General features: G+C 30.4%; 1 protein-coding gene across 1 annotated transcript; it reads right to left on the reverse strand.

The window, feature by feature from the left end:
- Positions 1–1371: 1371 nt before the first annotated feature.
- LOC144841394 (sodium-coupled monocarboxylate transporter 1-like) lies at positions 1372–11562 on the reverse strand. The gene is made up of 14 exons (XM_078697719.1): positions 11144–11562; positions 10701–10766; positions 10011–10062; positions 9337–9404; positions 8509–8663; positions 7775–7915; positions 7141–7270; positions 5992–6080; positions 5509–5636; positions 4796–4950; positions 4329–4516; positions 2511–2611; positions 1998–2119; positions 1372–1570 (listed from the first exon to the last, which is right to left on the reverse strand). The coding sequence occupies exons 1-14, from the start codon at positions 11498–11500 to the stop codon at positions 1481–1483; spliced, it is 1842 nt and encodes a 613-aa protein (XP_078553845.1). The 5' UTR covers positions 11501–11562; the 3' UTR covers positions 1372–1480.
- Between the last annotated feature and the right edge of the window lie 1445 nt (positions 11563–13007).

A 13007-nucleotide genomic window follows, 5' to 3' on the forward strand; every position in this document is an offset into this window, starting at 1 on the left:
TATTTTAATGTAACAGTTTGTATTCAAAGATATAACATCTTAATTGCATTGATTAACTTGGCAAGTACAGAGTTTCAAGTTTCTTTGGTTGTGTTACTTATATAAAGAGTACTGCCAGTTTATATAAATATATACTTATGATGACATAAAATTATCTATTAAATACAACCTTCAAAAAATTATTATTTTATTATTAGTGACACAATAAGTACTGTTACATCAATTGAATCATTTGAAACGCTTTGTAAAGTTGGTTTTAAAAAATCTGCCTCACACAATGGATGACTGATATTATCGTGAACCTGTGTTTCGCTTGAACAATCATCATAAATAAAATAGTTCACATAAAAGCCACATTTCATTTTTTTATCTGATTTAAGGTCACAAACTGCATTTTATGTAAATTTAAATACTATATGGACTTATTGAGATAACATTTTTTTCATCTTTAAATGGTAAAAATGTGAAATATAAGTCGATTTAAATAATTTAAGCAGCTCGCTATAAATACCAGCATGCATTGCGCACAGATTGATGTATTTGTTTTGCTTCTGAGATGCACACAATTTGATCAAACGCAAAGTCAAAATAAATGGAAGAACCGTAACTTTTCAGTGAAAATACTGGGTCTATCCCACTTTGAATTAACGTATTCGGCTAAACACAGAAAGACAATTAATACAGCAACTAGACAACGTCAGGCTAGGCCTATAGCTAGTGTACAATGTTCATATATTTCATATGTTTACCAGCTAGGCCTACAAAACTAAGCCTAGCTAGGCTAGGCCTATTACCATCAGCAGGAGAAATTTGATGCAGCTACTTAGTACATTGTTTTTCTCTTTTTATTGTTAACCATAAACCATACATTTAAGACAATGAATGACCTGGTTTACATGTTTTTAAAGTAATATATATGCATATATTTACAAAACGTCAACAATTGTAGGTAAAGTGCCTTTAAAACAATCCATAATTAAAGTCAAAATAAAAACATGATGTATTATAACCATTTTTTTCTCCAATTGAGGGAACATTTTGGTAAATTGCAACATGGTCTGACCCTCTTTGCCTCAACCACAAACTTGGCAACTCAGTCATGGTACCAGTGGCAGATCCCAGGGGGGGGGGGGGGGGGGATGGTGGAAGCACAAGTTCTATAACTTCTAGAACAATTTAGGCACCCTCCATGAACTATGACCTAATCTAGCAAGTTCTTCATGTCATGGAATGATAATGCATTATTGTGCATCAACGTTTAGACCCCTTAAGTTAATAATAATTTGCAGTCAGTCCAAATGTGTAGACCCTTTAAGTTAATGAACATCTAACTGTTTGGTGGAGTCCATCTTAAAATATTATTATTTACTATAAATAATCTAACTTAATTAGCTAGTAAGCACCTCAGCTCTTAATATAATATTGTGCAATTTAAAACAACGAAAAGCATACAGACCTACTGTATTGCTTTCATGGTATCTTAAACATTGTCTTCATGAAATTCCAATTTCCCATTTGGATGTTTCTGGTCGTCATGGTATTCATCTGAAAGGTAGTCTTCACCTCCTTCCTAAAAACATTAAATTTGATACGTTTTTACTATTTTTTAATTACATTGATTGAATATTATATGTAGGTGTTAATTGTGGTAAGACAATAATAAAAATAATAGTTCATTCCTATAGCGCATATAAGCAAGCCCTCAATTTATACACCTGGGTGGAGAGAGCCAAATGTAAGTAAAGTGTCTTGTCTAAGGATTCAAGCAATGCGACGAGAGTTGGATTTAAACCACGACCTCACGATCAGTAATCCAATGTCCAACACACTGTGCCACATGCCCTATTTAGAGGGTAAGGTTCATTTTAGGGGTAGGTAGGTCGATTATTTAGGAGTTAGGTAGATACATTTTCAAAATGTATTCTTCTAAAACAAAGAAGGGATTCTAATGTATTCACCAGTAGACCAATGGTGGTTTTACTTTTGACACTTCTTACCTCATAATCATACTCCACCCCACACCTCGCATACTTCTTAAAAGATTCTGGTATACAACAGCAGAGAGTTTCCACAACAGGAGATATCAATTTGGGGTTAACATCTTTTGGATCTGTGCGACCTTAAATAAAATGAATACAAACATTTTAATACTGTATTTATACAAGCAAACATACAGCACAAACACATTACAGGTATTATATTATGGAGACTTTAAATATAGATAACCCACAATATTTCAATATATATAATAATAAAAAAGCATTTACATTCTACAATAGAACAGCTATTAAGGGGACGCATTCAGGACCCAAAAAGTGTTCCCTTAATAGAGATAGGGTGTTCTAAAGGTGTTCGACTGTATGTATAAAATAAATTATTCAATTTACATTATAAAGTTAATTTTACTAATTTTTCTAGACTATTAAAAACTAGGTGGATAACTTTTTTTTTTAATGAAATAATATAAAAATTAATAAAAAGATGATATATTGTTAGTAAAATATTCTTACCAGTAATAAAACTTGTTATTAAGCCAATGATGATGACGGTCAAACAGCCAATGGCACTATACCAAATGTACGAAACGTGATACAAGTCCGCAAACACTGGACTATAAGGAAAAAATGTTTTTATGCTTCCATATGATCTATTTTTTTATTCAAATAGAACTTACCCAGACCCCACTACCAGCCCAGCAATATATAAATATAAATAGGCCCAATTCTTTGTAGACCAGTCGGTGTCACTTTTCTACAGCCAAAATTACCCCAGAAAAAATAGGTGAAGTAAATTCTGCAAAAAGTGACACCTCAAATACGACTGGTCTATTGGGCCAAATTGAGTGTTATGAGGAGTGAATACTGTGTATGTATGTGCTGTGTATTCAGGCTGTCTAAGACTGCTTATGTTCGAAAATAATCTTGATTGTTGTACAAGACTATTTATCAAATTAAAAAACTGAAAGGTTATAGAAACAGAAATGCAGGTAGTGTGGAAACAGCTATTTCAATTTATATAACACCTAAATAAATTCCTGTCATTTGATTGGACGAATGTGGGTCACATGGCGTGCAATAGTTATCATCATATATTATTCGTGTAGGAAAAAAAAATCTTTTCGCGTTTGGATAATATTTTGTTTTATACTATTGCTTTTGAAATACAACAGCGCCACCTACTGTATTTTGTACTTTTTCCAAGTTTTATTTCACACCAAAATATATATAGCATATAGAAAGATACCAAAGGCTTTGCAGTTCAGCCCATCAAGTACATTTTGGCATGGCAGAGCATACCATCATCAGACATGATTAATATAATACTGTTTCCCATCGTTTTTTTAAAGCAGAACTTCTCAAATCTCAAAAACTCATAAAACTGAATTGCTAACACAAACATCAGGCATAATCTTAAGTATTTTCATTACAGCTGGTCAATTAAAATTCATTGCATATTGTCTCATGGTATACTACCAGTATAATGTGTTTTTATTGTTTTCAAGCAATGCAAGTTATGAGATCAAGAGTTTTTTGTCTTACTCTTATACAAGCAAAAAATAAAATTACTTGTAGAGATTGAAAATTGTGTCATGATTTATTTTTCTGTTTTTTTTTGTGCCACAGTGGAATAAGTAGGAATACAATATTTAAAATGTAGTGATGTTTATAATCAATATTATAAGTGTGATACGATTTGTTTTACACATTTTTGCTATCGCATGCATCCACACACATGGGGTACTGTATCAACTAAGTTTAACAACCGCAATCTACATATAAAACTAAATGTCCAGACAGAAATGCCAAGCTTTTGGAGAAACAAAATTGTATTAAAGCTAATTAGATGATAACCCATAGATGTAATATATATTAATTATCTTTTATTCCAGGTTAAAATGTATTTTACGCAAGGAGAAATAAAAATGTATTGTCCCCTGAAAATATCATTCTTAACAAAATTTGTGTTGAATATGCCATTTTAACATAACATAATAGTTATCCACTTTGACCAAAAATTGGATTGAAAAAAATGTATTTACCTGAAAAAACTGTAATTTAAAGCAAAAAATGGTCAAATTGGCTGCCAGCCAGTGGGTTTTTGGTTGAATTTAACCATTTATTTTGTCAATTTATAAGTGAAAACATTATTTCTAAATTTATTAAAACTACAAAATTACATATTCAAAGTCTGATTTAATTAATCTTCATTTTTCATGTTTTTGGGGGACAATACATCTTTAAATGCATGGTGTAGACATAAATATTATTTCAACATCTTATAGCCACAGGTAATTCATTAAAACATTTTTATGAATGGTCTATACTCACTCAGGCTCCTCTGTTACTATTGTGTCTGTCAATGTTATTGGTTGCCATGTTGTATATGTCACATTTTGCGTTTCATAGCAGCCCTCAGTTGATGTTGGTAAGGCAGGATTGGTTGGAGGATTAAAATAAGTACCTACACTTATCCAGATACACATAGCAAATCCGGACAACAAACCTACCAGTCCACCCTGACAAAAAAAAAGAACATTTTATAATTGTCAGCTAAATTAATAAATTTAGGATGTTTTGAATCCATAGATTTTGATTAAATTCTAATAGTTTAAAAAAATGTGTATATTTCACATACTGAAATAATTCTTTAATGGTTACTGTAAATTTGAACTACAGTAGCGACCTCTCTCACCTTTGACTTGACCTTAACCAATAAACCATAGGTGATGTTAATAACAAGATACAATTTGTCACCAAGTCTTAATTTTGAAAAATGTAAAATAGATAAAACGTACCCATTTATTAGAACAAGGAAAGAACAAGCCAAGACTAAAGACACCCAATAAAGGTCCACCAACAACTCCAAGTAAGCTAAGTGCAACTTGCAATACTGGGCCTAGCTTAGATGCTGCAAATGCCAAACATATGGCCAGGATCCCATATGCACATGCTGAAAAAATGGGTACATAATACATAAATTAAACAATAATAGAATTATTTATAATCAAACATAAATATTTTTGTTTGGCAATGTTAAAATGTCAAAACAGTAATGAAAAGAGTACTGTACTAAAATATATTTAACAATTCACACTTAGTTATAAAGCCATTGCAACTACATAAAAAATATATTTGAATCTTTAGTGTTCCAATTAAACAAAAAATTACTGTCTGCACAAAACTGGGCTACAGTACTTTCTAGTAAGGGTTTTCTCAATATTGATATCACTATTATGAAGTTGTTTTATACGACGATGAGTGTATTGTCTTACTGTCTGATTTGTAACTATGGTAATTAATTTAAGAAAGATAAAAAAAGGTTAAATCAAATTGTGAAAAGAGCTGGTAAACTTATAGGCGATATGCCAATCTACCTGGATGAATTATATAGTGATAGATCAATACAGGCTGCTTTGCATATAATGGATAATATCAGTATCAGTAAACACTTTTGCCAAAAAACTATAGTCCTTCAGAAAGACATCAAATTTGTGGTGAATAAATCTACCTAAAACTTTAGTGACCAGTGTTGCTTTTGCGTCAGACAAGAATCTGGTGTTTTTACTACGTTGGATGGGTTTGATGACGTCTTCTAAAGTTACCGCAGCTAGTGAATTAAGACCAGAAGATACAGTACTACATGGAAATAATAATAATAATTAATAATGACAGAAAAACTCTGGGAAGGAAACATATTGCACATATAACTATAAATAGTGTTTGATTTTTTTCATATCTAAGGGGTCTTTATTTGATTATACATGTTACCATATCACAACCAAAAAAATTAAAGTCTCCCCCAATAAACAGCCCCTAAAAACTCTCCTTAACAATAAACGTTTATTTGAGAAAATGTGGTAGTTATTGATATCTTTTATTAGTAAAAAACAAATATGTTCAATATATCAAATTGTTATTACAGCCTATTAAAAAAAATACTGGCAATATAAAATTAATTGTTTTTTTATGTCTATTGATAAAAATAATTTACCTTAGAGCACCACTGAATATTGCTGCAACAAATATTCCAGCCAATCCGTTAATAAAGCCAAGCTGATCCATGACATAGTATGGAAGAAGCTAAAAAAATAAAATGCTATGAGCTAAGTTGCACACCATCACTAAAGCTCTGTCTACACTATCAAACTAGTGTGACAAAAAAAAGTGTGATGTGCCCATATATGGTGATATGCTTAAATATGGTAGTGATATGACATCAACATGTCCATATATGGGCACATTTTTTTGTCACATAAAGTTTAATATTGTAGACAGTGCTTAACATATACATGAGGTACGAGATATTGTAACATTCTGCCTATATTATACACTTTGAGCACAATGGATGGCAAATGCCTATATGCCTTATAAATTCCATATTAACCTCATTATCTAACAGTTAATTTCATGTCATTTCTTTCAATATGAATTCAGATGTTCAACTCTCTATACAAAAATGTACTTCTATGTTGGAAAACTGCACATCTAATTATAATCCACAAAAATAAAATTGAAAATTCTAGTTCTTGTGCCAATTTTTGGTACTTTAAAATCAATGTGAACAATTTTATAAAAACAAAATACAAAAAATAAAATTGTATAAAGGTTCTTGAGCCTATTTTTGATACTTTAAAATCAATATACAGTAATAATTATTATTATTAAATATTATTAATTGTTATAAATCAAACTACAAAAAATACAATTGAAAATTGTATTATTAAGGTTCTTGAGGCAATTTTTGGTACTTTAAAATCAATATACAGTAATAACAATTATTATTAAATATTATTAATTGTTATAAATCAAACTACAAAAAATAAAATTGTATTATTAAGGTTCTTGAGCCAATTTTTGTAACTTTAAAATCAATATACAGTAATAATAATTATTATTAAATATTATTAATTGTTATAAATCAAACTACAAAAAATAAAATTGAAAACTGTATTATTAAGGTTCTTGAGCCAATTTTTGGTACTTTAAAATCAATATACAGTAATAATAATTATTATTAAATATTAATTGTTATAAATCAAACTACAAAAAATAAAATTGAAAATTGTATTATTAAGGTTCTTGAGCCAATTTTTGGTACTTTAAAATCAATGTAATAATGTTATCAAATCAAAATACACACCTGATCAGCACTGGTGATATAGCCAGCCTTGATTGGGTCACAATCGGCGTAAACGGCAAAGATGACCAAACCGCACATCATTGTTAAACTTATCAATATAGTTATCAAAGGTAGATTAATGTATAATGACCTACAAAACAATAAAGTAATTATTATACTAAGGGCACTAATGAGAAAATATTGACATTAGGAGAAAATTTACCTTAACCTCTACAGACTCATGGTAAATGTTTATATGCAGGAAATGGAAATTAAATGATTTTATAAGTCAAGTTTAAACTTTTGAACTTTAAAGCTAAAGTACCTCTCATTTGAAAATGATGAATATAAAAAAACCCCAAGCCTAGCCTAGGCATAATCCACTCATCTTCAAATTCTGCATACATTTTCATTTCTTAACAATTTTATTAAATTAGTAGGAGGTAATACAAAAATAGTAATAAAAATAATAAAATAAGTTTAAAAAAAACCAATTTGAATTTCATTTCAATTTGTGGAAATGAACAATTACTTAATATTGGTTATCTTTGATAAATTGATATTACCAATAAATTATCAAACAATTTCAAAATAATTTGTTTTCATTGATAACGCAAATATATATTTTCAATAATGATAATTAGCCATGGCGTACATTTGAGCGTCTTTTAATGTTGGACAGCTGAGATAACGTTGGACTGACGCCTGATTACATCCGTATGTACCTAACCATGTAAAGGTACCACCGATAATCAGATTCCAAACAGTATGTCTATTTCTTGGATCAACGCTAAAGCTGTGAAAATAATAAGATTACTACAATTGAACAATGAATTTTAATAATTATACTATAGTGATATGAAATACAATGAAGTAATAAATATTAATCCAAAGGTAATTAAAGTGGGAAAAACAATTTATTGTACATAGGTGTGGCTATAATATTTGCATATTCTAATCTAAAATAATTGTGGTTAGTTTAGTTGTACAATAGTTCAAGTCCTGGTAATGTCAACATTTTTTCTCAAAAAACAATTCCACATTGTAATACTTTTTATAAAGACTGTTTTTTGTAGAGCTATTTTTGAATATGTTTGTTTTGTAAACACATTATTTTAAGCCAGTGATTAAATTTATTACGTCCCTATTCATTATATGAAGTCTGTTGTTTTTGGCATTCCTAATTTTTTAAATATTATTTATATTTTATATTTTTGTTTTGAGGAACCTATTCACTACAAGCTATGCTTTTATTTAGGCTCCTCCACTTTAAGTTATTAGTGAAAGTGAAATAAAATATTGAAAATCTTGTAATGATTAATATGAGGATGCAATTGACAATTAAAATATTGTTCTAATTATAAATTCAATTAGTTTTTGGATGCATACTCCCAAGTATTGATTCTGCCATTCTGCTTGTTGATTTCCCAGATATTCCCAAATCCATCAAGAGCAACCGCAGCTTGAATTACAATCGTTAATAGGCCAACGAACATGATGCAAGATTGAAACACATCCGTCCATATCACAGCTTTTAAACCACCCTATGTAGAAAAGAGAAAACACATTTGAAATTAACACAATTTATAATTACAGGCATGTGCATTTTCTTAATTATCTTATCTATCATGTTTTAAAACATATGGCCATTGTAAACAACAATAAATTCTGTTTATATTTATGGTGGTAGAACATGTTTTCCTAAATAAGGCTTAAAACTGAAGGTGCTGTGTACACATTTAAAGAGCCCAATATAGTACATTATTCAGAAAGAGTTGAGAGGTTAGCGGTATTCTGGGACATTTTATCCACGGTCATTTAAATCACTTTGTTCGGCTAACAACCCTACCAGTAGAATCACTTTGTTAGGGAAACTACAAGAATGGCGATATATCGCCAATACTATGAAAAGCAATAAATCAACTGTCACTCAATGTTCCAATAGTGATAAAAGTTACTATCGGCAATAATTTCATTTTTTCAGAATCAACATCCACAAAATCAATAACAATCAATCAATATAAAATTCAGATACTAAATAACGTAACAGTACAGTACTAGTTCATTCCAAGTTAAACATACAGTAGTTTAAATGTTAGAAAGGAATGAACTCTAATACAGGAAAAAAGATTATTATTTTTAGTACATCAATATGTTTATAAAATAATGCATAAATAATAACAAGAAGCAACATATGACAATGTACTGTATACTTACCAAAGATGTATAAAATGTGCATACTAAACCAATACCAGCTATAGAACCATATAAACTCAAACCAGTCACTGAAATAAAAAAACATATTCATTATCATTATATCTCTTAAGCATGGCTTCTAATCTTTACAATACTATCTATCATGAAAAACCATTGAATTCTTTACCGACTCCATGGCGTGTGTAATTAGATTTGCTCACAAAAGAAAATTATTAACAACCATGGGTGGTTAGGTTTCAGTTCTTTGCAGTAGACTACTGAAAACAAAGTAACCCTTGGGAGGAATGCTAATAGTGAAAAACAGTTCATGCTGAGTTCCTTGAACAATATGGTAATTAAGTCCCTTAGTTAATATTATACAGTATACTGATGATATTGATGCTAATGCAAATTTCATCCTACGTTTAATTAATTTTCAATCACAATATAATGCGGCATGCTCTTTAATAAATTATCAATAAAATACTGTACTTAGTATAGGATTTCTGCATATCTAGCAGAAGATTCTGGGTTTGAATATATTGGTTTTTCACAGATTTCTTCATATTCACTATTTATAAATTAAATTCTACTTTATCACTGGGAAGTTTATAACGACAAAAGACAATGAAAAGATTGTTTAAATTAAGAACACAATCTAGACTGAGAAATGAAGATAACTTAGGCCAACCTACCAGCATTCAAGGCAAGAGCTGGTGCATAAAGTACAACAGACATATACATCACCTATCATTGAAAAGGAACATTTGTTAGAGTTTCATTTTAAGCAGTGTTTCCGCAGCCAAAAATGAACCGATAAAAATGAACCGAACTGCCTGTGGAAACAGGCTTTAACCGATTCCTTAATGAGTCCATATAAGCAAAAGAAACAATAAAAAAATCAAGTTATTTTTTACGATTTTTTTACAAAGTGTGTTTACTAGAAATGTTCGCGATTTGCCAGACTTTGCCAGAAAACTCATGACATAAATGTTTGCGATGCACTTGTGACGTCACAGCAATTTACGGCGACGGCTGTACGACGAGCGCGTGCAGCGATATCGTAAATCTCGCGATGTTTCTGAAATCATATGTACATCCCTAATACGTTCTTAATATATGGTCCTCGGTCAAGTTGTCCTTTAAAGGGAAAATCTAGGATAAGACATTACAATATTTTTTTAATCCATCAATTAAAAAAGAGTGCAGCACCAAAACTAATAATTCATAAATTATGTTTTATTTTTAACTAAATGTGATAATTTTAATACATTTTATTTTAATATAAATAATAAATATCATTAAATATTTATACTGTATATTGCTCTGTGCTTTAATTAAGTACAGGTTCTTAATATTAATAAGAATCTAAATTAAGTATTTACCATGTAGATTATAAATGCTGATGTCCCAATGACACGAACCCAAATACTAAATCGCAATTCAAGATACTGTAAAAATAAAAGAAATATCATTATCATAGATTAATCTTAATAAAATATCATTATCATAGATTAATCTTAATAATTCTTATAAAAACAAATAGGCCTAAGGCAAGCCTAGGCCTAGTACAACAAGGCCCAGGCCAGGGTGGTTTGACAAGTCAAAATATAAATATCTTAAAATAAGATTAAGAATGTAATGTTTATTTTATTATTTAAACATATGTGGTTCCCGTTGGGGAGGGGGAGGTGGTGGCCTGAATATATGTTGCTTTAAATACTCATCTCTTCCTCCACCTAATCAATAAAATAAGTCTAGTAGGCTAGAGATGACAGATCCTTCTTTACAATTTTTTGTACAATTTTGAAATTAAAAATGTCCATACCTCATACACACTTGTAAGCCTAAGTCGATAAAATACAGGTACATAGCAATGTGCGGAAATCATTGTCATTAGAGGATATGAAAAAACTACAACCCAGAATTCTGTTCCGAAACTATAACATTCAGCAGGCGTACCAAGCAAAGCAATAGCCGACATCCAGCTAGCTAGCAGGGAGAACCCGACGGGAACGAAGCGCATTGACCGGTCTCCCATCAGAAATGTTTGAGTGGTTTGCTGTCCCCCGTCTTTAAATCCATAGTATATACCAATAATAGCAGAAATAACCAAAACAAGCGAGAATACGATATAATCGACGACCGTAAAGCTCGCTACCTCTCCTGTTTCACTGGAAGACATTTTTTTTCTGAGGAAAAACTGTAGGCCTACGGCTACCTATGGTACTCACACACGTGCAGTTTTCTCTGTTTTGTGTTGAGTTGAGTGTTTTTTTTTTATTTTTAAAGCGCCCTCTTTACTTCCGATCGGATACCATTATATGGAGTGGTCCCACTAAATACTCTAAAAGAAGATCTTGTGTTGGGTAACCTTCTTTGAGTCGAGATTTACACAATTCACATAATTTACAGCATTCATTTCGAAATTTTGCAAAAGTATTCTCGAAAAGAAGTGTCTGAAATTAGCCTTATAAAGTTTAGGCCTATAACTATATTTATATTTTTTATTTTATTATGTTTTTTTTCTTTTTCTTCTTTTTTATACAAAACCTATATATAAATACTGAGACTCTGTAAGTAGTTTAATTTGTACAATTTGTTTAACTAGTTTTAAAAAATCAATAATTCCTTATACATAATTTGCAAAGATCTTCTTGGCCTGCATATCAATTGTTGTGAATTCTTGAATGTTGTATGGAATGATTAAAGCAATAATATTTTTACTTAAATTCCATTATTCGTCAAAATTAACTTATTCGTTGTAAATTAGAAGTTATTATATTTTTGTAATTCTTAATTAGGCCCTACTCAAGTATTGTCACGTTTTCTTTGCTTCTCATTCAACGGATTGTTAGGCAATTATTTCTGACATGGCGATCTATAAAACATCATTTTACGTGTAATATTTAGCGGAAAAAAAAGAAGAAATCTATATCTTAATTAACATGGATATTTGTTTAACTCGTTGATCAGATCAAACAATTTCTTAACGTAATCCGGATGATTGTTATACCTTATGAACATCCGGATTACGTTAAATTAAAGTTATGATACAATGAATATTACACCATAAGTATTGATGCATCATAGACATATTATTATAGCGGATATAGTTCTTGACGATTTACTTTTATCGGCAGATCTCTGGTCTCTTGCTGAGCCGCCTCTGCAGAATTATACTAAATCACTTTTTCAGACATACACCCTACTTTTATTCCCCTGTATAATATGTTTGAAGTAATAAGAATAAAAAATAATATGTTAGGTAGGCCTAATTGGTGCTCGTTTATTTTATTGTTTTTTTATGATGTATTGTGTTTCTCAATTTTTTGATGTTATCTTATCCTATCTTTTTAAACATTTTAAAGATTTTAAGTACCTTTTAATAATGTAAGAAATTGTCACAATTCAGTTTTTCTGTGAAGATGATTTTCATAAATATACCATTATGAATGAATGAATGAACACAATTTAGTTATTACAAACTCAGCAAACACTTAAGTGGGACGGTTATGGACAAATGACCCAACACACGTGGGAACCTCGTACTCATACTCGTACTCATCTTATTTTGTGTTTGAGGGTGACAAGAAACAAAGACAATATCACGCATGCGTACATGCAGGCAAGGAAAATCGGTAAATGTAAATGGGGGAATAAATTGCGACTTGTACTTACTGGGCTAAATT

The sequence above is a fragment of the Antedon bifida genome, chromosome 1, assembly GCF_963402885.1.
Source record: "Antedon bifida chromosome 1, ecAntBifi1.1, whole genome shotgun sequence".
NCBI classification, from domain to species: domain Eukaryota; kingdom Metazoa; phylum Echinodermata; class Crinoidea; order Comatulida; family Antedonidae; genus Antedon; species Antedon bifida.

Excerpts from the sequence above, each read along its gene's own strand:
- LOC144841394 (XM_078697719.1), bottom strand. The coding sequence starts at position 11,500 with ATGTCTTCCAGTGAAACAGGAGAGGTAGCGAGCTTTACGGTCGTCGAT. Across the intron at positions 4,517-4,795 it reads TTCCTTGTTCTAATAAATGG|GGTGGACTGGTAGGTTTGTT; the intron begins GTACGTTTTATC and ends TTTTTTTGTCAG. Across the intron at positions 2,120-2,510 it reads AATAACAAGTTTTATTACTG|GTCGCACAGATCCAAAAGAT; the intron begins GTAAGAATATTT and ends ATTTTATTTAAG.